The sequence below is a fragment of the Artemia sp. Qi Xiang Cuo genome, chromosome 9 (genome assembly GCF_049724085.1).
Source record: "Artemia sp. Qi Xiang Cuo chromosome 9, ASM4972408v1, whole genome shotgun sequence".
Taxonomy (NCBI): Eukaryota; Metazoa; Arthropoda; class Branchiopoda; order Anostraca; family Artemiidae; genus Artemia; species Artemia sp. Qi Xiang Cuo.
This window is the reverse complement of record NC_142802.1, coordinates 13,820,680-13,838,053: the sequence shown is the minus strand read 5'-3', so window position 1 is coordinate 13,838,053 and position 17,374 is coordinate 13,820,680. Positions and strand designations below refer to the sequence as shown.

Here is a 17,374-nt window from a genome sequence, read left to right as displayed (position 1 = left end):
AACCCTATATGCTTCGAATCCAAATAAAAGTGAAAAACATTTTCCTTTATTTGTTTTTCTAATTTTGTATGCTTTTATTTAGATTTTAAACCCCAAAACGCTTTGCTTCATTCTATACTATATTATTGCTTGCTTTACATGCGAAAATTAAATTGTCCAAGTTATTCAAGGCGATAGTGGCATATATATATATATGTATATATGCATATACATATATATATATATATATATATATATATATATATATATATATATATATATATATATATATATATATATATATATATATATATATATATATATATATATATATATACATGATATATATATATTCATGGAAAAACAATTTTGGAAAAGAACATAATAATCACTTATCTTTGAATAGACTGCAGTATGAAAAGACATTAAATTCTCTATAGAACAAAAAACTGGTTATTGCAAAAATATTTGTATATATTTTAACAAGGAATTACAACAATTTAAAAACCTTAAAAAATTAAACCAAAAGTTTGAAGCTTAGTAGAAATCGCTGTTGGAAATTGGACTTGCTTAATAATCAAATATCTTTGAAAAGAGACAGTATGAAAAGAATTTAAATTGCGTAAAGAGCAAAAAACTGGTAATTGTAAAAATATTTTATTTTTTCTCGAAAATGGTTTCACATTTTTAGGGAAAATTTGTATCACGGAATATTTTCGCCAAAAAAAAAACAATCTAAATAGGTCAAAAGTTTCAGAAAATTCGTTAAGAGCCTTAATTTTGGAAAAAAAAATATTTATGCGAGTGACGTTATTGTTATATACATCAGTGTTGCAAGGACGTTGTCACGCTTGTCACATTTATGTGGAAAAATTTAAGATTTTCATACATGGAGAAGTTTAAATTAAAAATGCTTAAAGAGCAAAAATGGTAATTCCAAAATAGTTATATGTATTTTGATAAGAAATTAAACAATTCAAAAATCTTAAAGAAGAAAACCAGAAGTTTGAAGCTTAGTAGACATTCGATGTGAGAAATCGGACTTGCTTCAATAATCAAATATCTTTGAAAAGACTCCAGTATGAAAAAACATTAAATTTTTCAAAGAGCAAAAAACTGTCAATTGCAAAAATATTTGTACATATTTTTTACAAGGGATTACAAAAATTCAAAAACCTTAAAAAAGAAAACCAAAAGTTTGAAGCTTAGTAGAAATCGGATTTGCTTGAATAATCAAATATCTGTAATAAGACAGCATATGAAAAGACATTAAATTGCTTAAAGAGCTAAAAACTGGTAATTACAAAAATATTTGTATATATTTTAACAAGGGATTACAAAATTTCAAAAACCTTAAAAAAGAAAACCAAAAGTTTGAAGCTTATTAGAAATCGTTGCTAGAAATCGGATTTGCTTGAATAATCAAATATGTTTCATAAGATGGCATATGAAAAGACAAAAAACTTGGAATTGCAAAAATACTTGTATATATTTTAGCAAAGGATTGTAACAAATCAAAAACCTTAAAAACGAAAACCAAAAGTTTGAAGCTTAGTAGACAATCGGTGTTAGAAATCGGACTTCCATAATCAAGTATCTTTGAAAAGACGGCAGTATGTAAAGACATATCAGTATGGAAAACTTATCTAGAGGTAGACCCAAAAACGCAAATTTACAAGTGCTATAAATTATAATTCGTAGGAAGAAAAAGAAGTTTTTGTCCCACCACCTGAACAATTAGCAAATCTACATAATAGCAATGATAGCGATGACCATTAGAATGATGATTCTTTGGAACCACCTGAACTATCAAACGTGATAAGACCAAGAGAACAGCCCGAACAAATTAAATTCACAATGGGTGAAAATCAACAACCAGGACTATCAAATGAGACAAGACCCAAAAAACTGAAATTTACAAGTGTTATAAATGATAATTCGTTGGGAGAAAAAGAAGTTTTTGTCCATCCACCTGAACAATTAACAAATCTACAACCTGGATCGTCATGTAAAACTAGACCAATAAGGGCAGCTAAAGCAAAGGGCATTTTCCAATTATCTGAAGTAATGAAAATCCAAAATGAAGAAGAAAGAAAATTGGGGTTAGAAGATAAGCGAAAGTGGGTCAAAACATGCCAAAATCGAAAAATGATAGTTATGATAATTGGGTTCGGGACTTTGGCATGAATAAGGTCATCAATGATTACCATGCCTTAGTTTAAAAAAAATAAAGTTTCGGCGATATGTATTTCATGACAAAAGACAAGCTGGGGCAAAAGTCGACGTTCAACATTTTGTAATATCTCCAAGCGATGAAACAGGTATAAATAACGACATTAGAGTTTATAAGGACGTTAGCCAAGAACCTGATATTGCATCAGCCTCTGTTAAAAAAACAAAGGTTCGGTGTTATGTTTTTCATAATAATAAAAGACAAGCCAAGGGAAAAGTTAAAGGTCCAATAACTGAAAAAAATGTAATTTTACAAATGCGCGGATTCTAATTTAGGGTCATTTGAAATATTTAAGGGGTTGATTTATGAAAAGTAAGCACAGCTAAATGTGATTAGAAAACTAGTGAAAGTGAGAATCGTGGCAGCTAAAGAAAAAAGCATGAAACTAATGACAGTGAGAATCATATTGAACTGTAAACGAAATTTTGAACAGTGATCTGTGGTTGGAAGCTGGAAAAGACGTTTTTTTTTATCTATAACGCATTAAGAAATTAAATGAGATGGTGTATGAATCTAAACTGCTAAAGCAAAAGGCGTGGAAAAAACTTTCTGAGGTATAGATGAACAAAAATGGACAATGAAATCTACGGTTGGAAAACAAGGGACAATGATGACTGGCTACAAAAACGATCTAAATAGGTCAGGACTCTAAGAAATAACTTGTATATTTCAAAGGGTGGCTGTATCAAACCTGTGGTGACGTCATGACATCAAGAAATTAACTTCTAAGCTTTTAACTGCGGTTAGAAAACAAACGTCAATGAAAATCCATATATAGAAGCCTGCCACGTGCCATGTGCCGGGTCCCAGCGGTGGGGCCACCGGGCTCCCGGCATTATATATATGTATATGTATACCTACTTAATGTTAAGAAAAATCAGACATTAAAACAATCTAAACAGTCATCCAAACAACGTGAATAAACTGTTTTTACATTATAAGTCTATACAAGCGCGTTTTATGTAAATTAGCCTCATGTAAAATCTAAAAATAAATAGATACATTCAAAAAATGTTTTTGAAGAAATAACCACCGAGTGGCAACCCCTTAAAAACATTAGAGCATCTAAAAATAAAAAATAATTATTACCTTGACTGAGGCCTTCAAGTTTCCCTACTAAGAGTAGAACATAAGAACATAGCAGTAAATATTGATCCATCATGCCTAAAAGTAAATTAGTAAGCAATAAAAAATAACTACAGTGGAAATAGAAGCATTAAATAAAGCAAATATGAGCTTTAAGAAATATGTCAACAACAATCCATTTATAAGAACTAAAAACTTGAATCAGAGATCTGTCTAAGAATTAAAAACGAATATTTAAAACCCTTGAAACTTAAATGAAATGTGATGTCGCTTTACACATGTCTTTTTAAAAGTATTTTTATCTTTTTATCACTGATGTAAAAAAAACATATCACTGATGTAAATAGTTAAATAAATATACAATAATATACATATCATCAAACACATCAGACAATGAGAATATAATAATAAGAATTGATCCATCGTAAATAAAAGAATTTAAAAGATAAATCTATCTCTAATCTATCTCTATCTCTAATCCATAGTAAAATCTATTTTCCTATGGAACTCCATCCCTCCTGATGTCCCTCTATCTCTTTCTGCAAAGGCAGTTTCTCACCGGGTCTTTCCAGTCTAGTATCCCCCCCCTTTCTTTGCATTCCATCCAAATTTATATGTCTTTTTTCATTCAATATATTTTTCTGATTTTAATTTTTTTTTTATTTAATTCTTCGCCGCTTATATATTTTTTTCAGTTATTTGTGAAATTTCCTGTTAATTCTCCTATTTTCATAAATGTCTCTTGATCCAGTTTTTTTTGTTTTTTTTTTTTTTAATTTTTTTTTTTTTTTTCAAGTATGTTTTTTTCTGCTTTTTTTTATGTGCCTTATAATAGTGTCTTATTTGTTGTGTTAGCCCTTTACAAGCTGAGCTTCTTGGGCGTGTATAAACTTTTAGTTTGTAATTGTTTTGTTTTTAGTATTAATAAATTGATTGATCGACTGATTGATTGATCTAAGGGTTAAAAACAAACACTTTGAGCCTTTGGAACATAAACAGAATAGGGTCCTGCTTGATAAGTTGCTTTTAAAATATATAAACTGATATTCTCTTCGTCATACTGATATTGAAAGAAAATATATATATATATATATATATATATATATATATATATATATATATATATATATATATATATATATATATATATATATATATATATATATATATATATATATATATATATATATATACATATATATATATATATATATATATATATATATATATATATATATATATATATATATATATATATATATATATATATATATATATATATATATATATATATATATATATATATATATATATATATATATTGTCAAGTATAACACAAAAGTCAAGTATAAAAAACAGGATTATTGATTTCAGAGTCAAAAGTGAGTATGCAGCCTGACAACACTAAACGAATCTATAAAGCTTTTCCATAGTCTTACACCAGTTGTGACATTTGTAACTTTCAGTATACAATTAAATTATCTTAAAAACATAAGCGTAAAACTAAATATTTTTTAGTAACCGCGAAGTAATTGAACAGCATACAGACATATTGGATTGATTTATCAAGCAGCATTTTGTTCTCATTAGCTATAATACCAATAGTGGGTAATATACCCACTCTGGAAAACTCTGGAAATCCGATTATTTCTCTCTATACAACAGTGAATTTCAAAGCTATGATACAAATTCTAAAGCTAGTCTTTAGTCTTAATACTATCAAGATGGCCTTACTTTGAACTTGTGTACAAACTAATCATGACAGATTGTCCTTTTCATAACCAAAACAAGAGCTAGTCATTGAACTGAGCCATTGTGTAGAAGTGATACCAAGTTAAATGTAAAAAAAATAAAGTTAATCCTAAAATGGATTGTTGCTTTATCGTAAAAGGAATTGATCCTAAAAGGGATTGATAATATTTTGATTCAATAAATAGTGACCTTAATTGGTTTGCTTTTACTGTACCAAAACTCCTATATTATTTTGTGTTTTCAGTAAAGCGCTAATTTTGTATAATCCTAAAAGAATAGAGAAACATAATTAGTTGATTTATTTGTACTAGTTTTATTAATATATGTTAGATAGGCTGTGAAGTAATAATTTTTGTTCGTTTTAAGTTTCAACTTCGCTCTTTAATTTCCTCGGAAAAACTTTTCTTTTTTTTAAATTAATAGTACACAACGGCTATAGACAGTCGAATGAATGACGTGATAAAAACCCGTAAGCGGATAATTGTTATCTAAATTAATTAAAAAAATTCGAAAAATAACTTTTTCAAAAGAAAGTAAAGGCCATTTTAAACTTAACCTCAGCAGATACAAATATCTTTTAAAATTTAAACTTAAAACGACCAGAAATTATTATTAAAGAATGAAACCCAAAACGAACAGAAATTAAATAAACAATCATAGCAAAAACATACAACAAGTAATAATATAAATGAATAAATAGATCTTAAAGCGAGTAATACTTAGATTGAATATGAAAAATCAAGCTTAAAACGAAAAAAAATATTTTCCTATTGAAGTATAAATGGAACTTAAAACGAACAGAAATTAAATAAACAATCAATGCAAAGAAACATACAATAGATATTAATGTAAATTAATAAATAAATCTTAAAACGAGTGAAACTTAAATTGAATATACAGATCAAGATTGAAACGAACAAAAATGACTACAAACAAGAGTTTGGGTATCACCTCCTTCTCTCACCATAAAAGTCTAAAACCTAGTGCGTCATTGGGGCTTTATTGAAAATCAATAAAAAGAACATTAAAATTGTAGTAACATTTTGAACTGATGAGCTTTCAGCAATTAATATCATTATACATCAAATATTCAGTTTAATTTATTAGCTCTTTTCAAAGTTGTTCAAGACGAATATAGTTTCACTACAAACAAGAGTTTAGATATTGCCTCATTCCTTAACTGGAAATACAAACCAAAAGCCTACTGCGTCATTGGTGCTCAACTGAAAATGAATTATATTACAAACATTTTCTTTTCCAGTTCTCAAAGCATTGAAAATAAAAATAAAATTACAGTGAAATAAATTCTTGAACTGATGGATCTTTCAACAATTAATATCATTATACATCTAATAATCAGTTTGAAGTTGTTTATACTTTCCGAGACTGTTCAAGACGCATATAGTTTTCAGTAAAGCGCCAATGACGCAGTAGGGTTTAGACTTTTGCAGTGAGAGAAGGAGGTCATACCCAAAGTTGTAGTGATTTTTGTTTGTTTCAAGCTTGATTTTTATACTTAACTTAAGTTTCACTCGTTTTAAGATTTATTTATTAATTTACATTAACATCTATTGTATGTTTGTTTGCATTGATAGTTTATTTAATTTCTGTTCGTTTTAAGTTTGATTTATGCTTCCATAGGAAAATATTTTTTCATTTTGAGCTTGATTTTTATGTTCAATCTAAGCATTACTCGCTTTAAGATCTATTTATTCATTTATATTATTACTTGTTATATGTTTTGCTATGATTGTTTATTTAATTTCTGTTTGTTTTGGGTTTCATTTATTTTTTAATAGTAATTTCTGGTCGTTTTGAGTTTGAATTTTAAGAGGTATTTGTATCTGCTGAACTTAAGTTTAAAATTGCCTTTACTTTTATTTGAAAAACTTATTTTTCGGAATTTTTTTTAACTTAATTTTTGTTCGTTTTTGATTGCAAAAAGTTTCAAGATTTAAAAATCCTTATTTCAAAATCAAACTTAAAAAAAAAAAATCAAATATTCATCAAATTATCAAAACTTGTATCAAAGTAAAAATATCAAACTAAAAAAATGGGTTTATGTCAACCTCGGATTGCTTATTATCTTATGTTTGAACTACTTTTAACAAAATGGCTATCACAAAATTTTATCGGGTGGGTTTGAGGAAAAACGGGCGTGGGGGGGGGGTTTGTAATTAGGCTTTGATTTCCTTCGAAACTTTAAAATTGATCTAAAACTTAATGTTTTTAATAAAATGAGGCTTGTCTGAAGTTATACGAGCATTTTTTATATAAGAACCATACACATCCCCCGGGCAAAACTTACTACGCCTGTTTCTGGGCCCTGGGGGGTTGCGTTGACCCCGGAGTTTTAATAACTTTTGACCCTTAAAAAGGGCATTAGAACTCTTGATTTCCAATCGAATGAGCTCCCTTTGAAGTTTCTACGACGACCCCGTCCATGTGAAGTGCCTCTGGGGAAAAAAAATAATAAATAATAAAACATTGGAGCCGTATGACCTTTACTATAGGCAACCCTATAGCGTTGCCTCTGATATATAGGATATCGCAGTACATGCCAATGAGCTGGAACCCACGCAAGAAGTGAAGTTTGGTTAATGCTAATGAAATAAAACAAAATAGGATGAAAATATAATAGTTCAGAAACAAATTTCGGCTATATATTTGAACACTAGGGGCGGGGTTAAAGCATAGCATGTATTAAATACGCAACCTAACCTAGGTATCTTTTTTCCCCCTAAACCCCAAAAATAAAAGTTTAAATATTGTAAACGCAGTGACAAACCACGGTCTGCAATCCAATTCTCTATTGAAAGAAACCCGTTTGACTAGTTTCTTAAGCATCTTTCCTATATATGAGAATGTGCATAATCATAGTCAATTTGATTCAATTCAATATCCGCCGAAATATTCCTTGACAGCTATCTGAAACCTATCCCCCATTCACTGGTGAAGAGAAACATGATGACGCCACCTTTATTCTCTCTGGACGTAATTATGGGAAACGTCGACAGGGAGTCGGCTTTCTTCTGTCTAGGAGGGCTGTAAAATCTCTGATGTCCGCAACCCGCATATCCAAACGGCTTTTTGTGATCCGACTGAAAGGATCGCCTGTTAATGCTATAATAATCCAAGTTTGTGTCTGACTCCATTAGAGACGATGATGAGTCTGAAACTTTCCATCTCCAGCTTCAAAGTCTAGTCGGTTCTGTCCCAAAAAAGGATGTACTCTTTTTCATTGATGACTTTAATGCCATTGTTGGCACGAACCACGCAGGCAATGAAGATGTGATGGGCAAATTTGGCCACGGGCAACTAGACAAAAGAGGGAACACCCTCTAGAATTCTGCCGAGACAGCGCTTTAGTCAACACGAACATACTCCTTGAGCACAGACCCTGACGTAAAACTACCTGTAACTCCCCTGATGGAAGAACTCAAAATCTCATTGCCTATCTTTTTGTGTCCAGTCGTTGGAAGTCGTCTGTCACTGATATGGTCACGTTATCTTGTTCTGAGTTTAACAGTGACCACTTCCTTGTAATGTCTGACTTCAGAATGAGACTTGAAACAGCCTCAAAGATGTCTAGGAGTCTCCCCAAATATCGGATAGACCTCCTGAATGACAAAGAAACTCGAACAGCATACATAACCACCATGTCTGACAAGATGTCGCAGCTCACTTCAACTTCCCACCACCTCTGCATAAGAGTGACATTGACAACCTGGTGACTAGAACCATGCAAATTTTCTGTGATGTTGGTCTCTCCACACTAGGTGCCCAGAAAGATAACCAGAAGGCCTGGATAACAGACGAGATCATTAATCTGTGCGACGAAAATCGCAGTTTTGCTAACAAGCTTGTGAGAGAAAGCAGAGACCGATACAAGCAACTAAAAATGGATGTAGAGAAAGTGATACGCCATGCTCTCCGCGGCTTTGTTAAAGAAACATGTAAGCAATGTGAAACGGCTTTTAAAAAAGGAGACTCACACTTCACGTACAGAACAGTAAGGGAAGTAGCTATGTCCACACCATGGTACGAAGCCACAATAGTCCCTATCCATAGGAAAGGCTCAAAAAGGAGTCTGTGACAACTTCTGACCCATCAGTCTGACTAGCCATGTTACTAAAATAATGAAAAAAGTCATGCCAAGTAGGTCAACGGTCGATCAGTTTTTCACAGCCCGTCAGACTTTGGACAAATATTTTGAAAAATCTCGAAAAATATTTACGAGTTCTTCATAGATTTCAAACAGGGCTTGACCTCGTTTGGAGAGAAGGCCTATGACACATTCTTCTTCGCTTTTGAATTACACCTAATTTAGTCTCCCTCGTGAGGGACATGTACACGAAGTTCAGAAGCCGTGTCATGACTGGAGAAGGACTTACTGAAAGCTTTGCGGCATCAACCAGTATTCTACAAGGCTGCTTGCTATTACCGGAGCTCTTCAATGTCTTTTTAACTGCAGTCCTTTCAGGAACTGATAACTCATCCGGTGCCCTCATCAGAAGGGTAATGATAGACAAACTTGTTTATACCGACGATATAGTCCTAATTTCTAAGTCCCTTTGTGATCTTCAATCCTGCACTAGCATCATCCACACGACAATCAATCTCTTTGGAATGATTACCAACATCTTGCCCTTTGTCTTCCTTTGTCATTCAACTCTCTCCGAAGAAAAAAAATGTTGATTTTATAGTTGTATTCTTGGTTGATCTCATTTCTCCATATATACAACGTATTCTCGACTTAATACCTTAAATTTTAACACTTCAGTATTTCTACGGATGACAATCACTGTATGTGATTGAAATATCTAGAATTTTGTACCTGTTTTCACTGTCTAAATAAATATATTTATCCTCATTTGAACGCTTATTTGTTTGTCATAGAAAGGCAGTTTGGTCTGAGAAAAGGATACCGAGAATACTTGGCGTGTATTTAGTCACATTTGTTTTAACCTAGGGCATATGTAAATTAAAAGTTACTGTTTCATTTTGATAGATTTCCTTATCAAACCAATTCCCAATTATATTCTCGATGTTGCTTTATTGCGACAACCCAAGCTGGTCGCTTTTAATGTCGCAACCTAATTTTTTCTACTTTTGTTTGTTTTGGTGCTATTGCAGGTCAACATTAGACAATATAAGATGCAAGTTTTCTTACCATTTGTGTTTTTGTTTTCTTTTTTTCTTTTCTAGTTTATTTGTTTTTATGCCGTTGGTAAAGGCTTCTGGAAGTTTTCACAAAAGAAGTTTTCAATTAAAAGTAAAGAGCTACATTAAACCAGAGAGAAGAAGAAATAAAGTTAAATAATTTTTCAAGCATAAAAAGACCATAAAGCACTATCAATAACTTAATGAAAACTAAAACGAACAAAAATTACAAGAAAGGTTAAAGCCCCCTGTTTGTTCTAAATACCAAAACATAATTTGCATCTTGATGAAAACAGTTTTTATTTCGAGCTATTTGTTTTATTAATTTGAAAAAAACAAAGTTTTTCCGAGGGAAGTAAAGAGCGAAGTTGAAACTTAATACGAACAAAAATTATTTCTTCACAGCCTACCTAAAATATATCAATCAAACTAATGCAAATATATCAACTGGTGATATTTCCCCTATGCTTGTAGGATTATAGAAAACTAGCACTTTACTGAAAACTCAAAAGCCGAGTATAAAAAACATGAATATTGATTTAAGAGTCAAAAGTAAATACGCAGCCTCGCAACAGCAGACTAATCTATAACGCTTTTCATAGTCCTACAGGAGCTGTGATATCAGTAACTTTCAGTATACGATTAAAATTATCTTTCAAATTTATCTATACAATTAAAAAACTTGGGCATAAAAATAATAATTTAAAGTCATTACATAGTATATAAAATAATTGATTGATTTATCAGATAACATCTTAGTCTCACCTAGTGTTGGGGCTCCCCCCCTTGTTCTTTTTCTTTTCAGATAAATGACCCGTTCTCGTTACTGTAATTATATTTGCCTTAAAATAATTTGTAATCATAAGTTAAACTCTCGTTGCTAAGCTAGATTCTTTCCCAATAAGTAAGCTTTGAAGTTAAATTCTATTTTTGTCTTCCGGGTCTGGGCTATTGAAAGAAAATATTACGCAAAATAAGCCAGGGATTCTAATGTTGATTTAACGGATTGGTTGGGGCAAATCTAAGGTCCACCCCTAACTGAAGTGCTCTGATATAGTAGTCATGTGTCAGTAGTTAGTCGACTTTGAGACCCCGTTTAGGGAGTCGGTTTTGTTCATATTTTATGAATGTGTTTTGTGCACTGTTTTTGTAGATTATAAGTAAGCTATTTTCTGCAGCTGTGTAAACTATTTTTCCAGGAACCCAGACAGGGTAGGAAAGGAGTTGCGAGACAAACCGTCATTATCATATCGACAGGGAGGTCCGTTAACCCTCCAAAGAGGTAGCTAGATATATTGGTGGGGACCCTTGTTAGGCACCCTTGGCCAAGAGTTTGGCTGTTTGACCGTTCAATCACGTTATCATACCTTGGAGCAAGGTAAACCGTAATAGGGTATCAACATACTCTATATCTACGGAACAATAGTGGTAACTTTGGGTATTCCATTACGATATTTTGCGCCAGCGAGGCTTCCCCTCCAGTAAATGGTGTAGCACCATTTTTGCGCCAATATCTGGTGGCAGTCGTGGATTACCGACATAAGGCCTAGTATTACTCGAAATAAAGAACATATTAACCGTAATATGAACTCTGGAAATCCAGTTATAAATAAAGAACAATATTAACCGTAATATGAACTCTGGAAATCCAGTTATATCTCTCTATAAAACGGAAAATTTTAAGTTGTGATAAAAATTCCAAAACGAGTCTGTAGTGACACTTCGAACTTGCCTACAAAATAATCATGAAATATCCTTTTCAGATCCAAAACGACAGTCAGTCATTGAAGTGAGCTCATTGTGCAGAAGTGATGCCAAAATTTAAGCTATAAAGGCGAACAAACCTAAGCACAAAACTTTTTTCATATCTTACATGGATTGTAAATACTTGTTGTATTTTTGGTATAGGTTCAGGAACAGACATTTGCAACCTTTTTCTACAAGGGTAAAAATCCGAATTTTTTTTTCAAGGGTAACAAGTTTAAGTTCTTGGAGGAGCAATATATAGGAGAATTTAGGAGATTTAGACGCCTCAAGCAGGGCACGGTACTGAACTTGCTCCAATGTCTCCTACTGGTTATGAGTAATGGAGAAATACCATACCTGACAACAATATTCTAAGATAGGTCTAATGAAAGAAAGATAGAACCTCAGAAGATGCCTGACAGGAGCAACACCATAACGAGATAGCAAATGTAAGAGCGCGTACTCAACCGAGGTCCAAATCTACTCTGGGGTGCCACAAGAAACAATCCTTGGTCCTCTTTTGTTTCTTGTCATGGTCAACGAGCTAGCAAAGTCCTATCCAGAAAGATGGAAGTACGTCGATGATCTCTCAGTAACTGAATTTGCCACAAGGACTCCCCAAGCAACGCGTATGACATCATTGAAGACATTAAGAACCAGGCTGCCAGTAACGACATGGTAGTGAATATGAACGAATCCGTTGTACTTCCTATTTCTTTCTTATGGACCAAACCAATCTATTATCCTCCGTCAAATTCAGCAAATCAAAGACCCTATTACATTTTAGTAGAATGGCCAAGGACGTGGGTTTCTTGTTCTTGTTTTTTTTTTAATTTTTGTTTTTTCGTTTTTTCAGGTTTTATCGTATTTAACCAGTTGTCATTGAATATTGGGAAAGGATCTTTCGGACGGAAATAGAAATTTCTAGTGTCATTTTAAGTAACTAAAGAGATCATACTACGGTTAAGTAATATTTTGCGACATTTTATGACTTAAAACAACAATTTGGCCTAATTAGGAAAAGTTTTGTCAATTCACGAATATTTAGGGGAGCGAAATATTTTTGTTTTTTTTAATCTAGGGCTGCAAGTTCATCTTTTTTTTAATTTTCATTGAAAATACCAGAAATAGGCCTTTTTAATGAACACTCCAAAGATATTTTTCAAAATTTAGGAGGGGGGGCTTAGGGGGCTCAATTCTAAGGGGGCAGGGTTCTAGGTTTATTCTGAAAAACTAGTTGCAAAGCTGGGCTAGGTTTACTTTTGCTGAGTCGTTTTTAATACACCCAAAGCAAATATAAACTATGAAAAAACATTTAATCAGTAGAGAAACCTCAGCAGGACTCCATGTCAATTTGTACCAATTTAAAGTTTCAAATGCCCTATCATTTGGCATATCACCTATCATATATTATGCCTTTCAAAAAAAGTATTTCCTTTGCATTTCATGTTTTGATCTTGGATACCCGAGAAAAAAAATGCTTCTATGAATTTGGCTACTCACCGGACTGTTCATTCACCTTTTGAACTCCTTAGATGTTTACGCCAAGGAACTGTCCATGCGACTGTTAGTTTCTGTTCTGGAAATTTTGTTTTCTGGAAATGGCTAAATCAATGGCGATGCTCCGCAGGTAAAAAAAAAGAAGATTGACTTATGCCATTCTAGGCTTTTGTGGAAGGTTTTAGAGAAGCTCCAAGTAAGATATTTCTTGGGGTCTAACTCCACAGCTGTGTAGTGATTTTAAGACAGGAGTAAAAATAGAGCACTTGTAAGGGGGGGGGGGGTCGTAGCTCCATTTTCTGTGCGAAAATTTTTGTTCGTTTGAATTTTCACTTGATTATTCATCTTAATTTATGTTTGTGTTGGTTTCATTACTTCATTCACAGTAGTTTCTGTCTTTTTCTTTCTTTTCAAGTGTGAATTATTGCTTGACTTTATTTTTTCTCGGTTTAGGATTCAATTAAATAAAAAAAGCAAGTTATAAATTGAAATTAAACAGCAATACAGACACTTAAAACGAACAGAAATTGTACCGTATATGAGGGGAGCTACCCCCTCCTCAATCCTTCACACTTTGCGCTAATCGCTTAAAGTTCTTTAAAGTACTTTTAATTCCAATTCAGGGGCCTTTGTTTTTGAGCAGTCTTTCTTTAGGAAATGTGAAAAAAAGTCAAACTTTACCGGAAAGAGTGAGGGATTGAAGAGGAGGCAGCCCCTTTTATATAAGGAATAACTTAAGTTCGTTTTGAATTTTAATGTTGCTCCTGGCTTTTAGTTGAAAAAAACTTGTCTGTTCTTATTCAATTTATTTTCGTTTCTCAAATAATGCATGGAACCCGCCCCCCCCCATGTGTAAAATCACCTTTAAAAAACTTCCCCTGGAAACTTTCCTATACACAGCAAATTCTCCCCATAGAAAGTCCCCCTAGACATAAAATTTCTCCCCATCCCCCCTCCCCAAAAAAAGATTCGTAAATTGTGTAAGTTACAGCCCTTTTCCCAGGGGCTATTGAGGGTCGGTTCATCCCCAAAGGCATAGCTATTGGACTTTTTAACTATGCTGAATGAAACGGCTATGTCAAAATTTCGATCGGATATCTCTGGGGGAAAAGGGCGTGGGGGAGAGGCTAGTTGCCCTCCGATCACTTTTGACTCTTAAAACGGGCACTAGAACTTCCAATTGTCAATCAAAAGAGCCCCTTCCGAAGCTTATATGACCACCCCGTTCATATGAAGTGCCTCTGGAAAAAGAAATAACAAATAATAATAAAACACTGGAGCCTTATGGCTATATTTTCATACTCTATATATTCAGTAAAGGGCAGAATATGTTCTAGGCATAGATGGCAATGGAACGTCATCCCCTCCTCTCTAGTTTCTGCTCGTTTTGAGTTTGGATCGATTATTTACTGTACTTTTTGTTCGTTTAAGGATTCATTTGCTTATTGATGGTGTTTTATAGTAGTTCTACACTTGAAAAGTAGCGAGAGACGAGTGCCGAGAGCTATTATCTGAAAAACATGATTATAAGAAAAAATTGCACATTTATAATCGGGTGTTGGCCAAAAAACTTGTGAACCTGCATCCCAATCCAGGAGAAACCGAAGATTCAGCATGAACAGATGGGATGCCGCAGTGGCAGATCCAGGGGAGGGGCGATGTGGGCAATATAGGCTAAAGTAGTGTAATTTACTTAATTAACGCAAGTTTGTGTTAATTAAACTTGCCCCTAATGCAAGTTTATCGGATCAAGATATTTTGCCCCCCCTAAAAAAAAAATTCTGGATCGGCCACTGTGGGATGGAGCACATAAGTGGTGGTCTTCGGAAATAACTTGATTAATGAAGCTAATCTGAAGACTACTGAATTGCTATCTGCTATCAACTGAATTGCTGACCTGAATTTGCTGTCCAAACAAATAATCTTGAAGATTGGAATGATTAAGGAGGAGGAGGCAACCCTCCTCATATACGAAATAATTTCTGTCTGTTTCAAGTCTTAACGCTACACCTTACTTTCATTTGAACAGCTTTTTTTGTATTTAACTATAATCAAAAATGTCTTTGAAAGCTTTTAGACTTATCTCTATAATACATTTTGCTTTTTTTTTTCTTTTCTTTTTTTTACGATATATCAAAACTTGTTATATAAAACAGTATCATCGGCATAGCAATAGCATTGCCAAAGTAAAGAGCGATATGGTTTCAATGAATTAATGATTTATTTATTTTTCCAGGCAACTCCATATGGAAAGAGTTGTCGCAGAAACCTTGTAAGGGGTCATTCGATTGGAAATTAAAAATTCTAGTAGCCTTTTAAAGAGTCAAAAGTGATATCAGGGTAACCAGGCCCCTCCCAAACCATTTCAGCCACCTCTCCCCCTCAACCCCGAAGACATCCGATCAAAATTTTGAGATAGTCATTTTGTTTGAAATAATTTAAAGGTCTAATAACTATGTGTCTAAGATGACTTGGCCCCTCGCAGCCCCTGGTGTTAAACCTATAGATTAGGCAAGCGCCTCAGTTAACGACAATTTAGGGGGGGGGGGTGGATATATTTTTCAAAGTCTAGTAGGGGGGGCATATTAGTCATTTTTTTAATTTTCAATGAAAAAAAAACTTAAAAACTTTTCAAAATCTAGGTGGGGGAGGCAACAAATCTATAGTGGGGGCACTGCCCACTTCCCTTCTCAATTAATAGTACTACTACTACTGCTACTAACAATTCACTGCAGCACCAAGCCGTCTGAGGCCAACACAGCTACGCACGCTCCTCCTCCATCCCAATCTATTCAAAGCATCCCTTTTTACACCCGCCCATGAAGTTCCCATTTCCTTTAAATCTTAATTTATGACGTCCTCCCATCCCAGACGAGGATGACCTGCTTTCCGTTTAGCCCTAGACGGTTGGCCGAAAAGAACAATCTTCGGCAATCTGTCATCCTTCATCCGCACACCGTGCCCTAGCCACCTCAACCTTTCTCTCATTATAGTCCTAGAGAACGGTATGGAGCCAAATTTTTCGTATAACCTACTGTTTCAAATACGGTCAGTCAGCCGGGTACCAACAGCAATCCTTAAGCAATTTCTCTGGAAAACATCTGACAAATCTTCATGCGCTTTTCGGAGCGCCCATGCTTCAGAGCCATATTTGACCACTGTCATCACTGTAGCTTCTAATATTCTAATCTTTGTTCGCAGACTTATCTTCCTATTCTTCCATACTTTTTTTAACTGTAAAAAACACCCCGAGCCTTGGCTATTCTACTTTTAACATCTTCACTGCACTCACCATCTTTACTAATAATGCTACCTAGGTCAGTGAAGCTGTCCACCTGATCAATCTTTTCATTACCAAACTTCACCTTTTCATCTTCACTTATTCCTAGCCTTAGTGACTTAGTCTTCTTAACATTAATTTTCAAACCTATTCTAGCACCCTGAACTCGAAAACCCTCTAAAACTTCATTCATTTTGCTCACACTTTCATCCAGGATGCTTAAATCATCAGCATAATCTAAGTCCAGGAGACTTTTTCCTCCCTATTTGATTCTGTGGTCTCCCATTGCCTTTCCCGTGCTCCTGAAGACAAAGTTCATCAAAATAATCCATATAAAAAAGGATAGAACACAGCCCTGCTTAACTCCTGATTTAATACAAAACCAGCTGCTAACCTTATTTCCTACCTTAACCGCAGCAGTATTATTCTCGTACATAGCACTAATCACTTTAATGTATTTGTCTGGTATACCATACATGGATAAAACCTTTACTAAAGCATTTCTATCAACAGAATCGAACGCTTGCTCATAATCTATGAAACTGAGGACCAAAGCTGTTTGGAAACTCAGGCACTTCTCAATTATTAACCTAAGAGTGAAAATTTGGTCGACACATCCTCTACCTTTTCTAAAA

General features: G+C 33.6%; 1 protein-coding gene across 1 annotated transcript in view; it reads right to left on the bottom strand.

Moving 5' to 3' along the window:
- Window positions 1-13,549, bottom strand: part of LOC148948334 (uncharacterized protein CG3556-like) — a 123,490-nt gene extending 109,941 nt beyond the window's left edge. The window contains exons 1-2 of the mRNA XM_089094893.1: window positions 13,463-13,549; window positions 3,302-3,376 (exon numbers count right to left, since the gene is read on the bottom strand). Of these exons, the coding sequence (XP_088951019.1) occupies window positions 3,302-3,374 (73 nt within the window). The 5' untranslated portion in view covers window positions 3,375-3,376; window positions 13,463-13,549. The remainder of the gene's footprint in view (window positions 1-3,301; window positions 3,377-13,462) is intronic.
- Window positions 13,550-17,374: the final 3,825 nt, after the last annotated feature.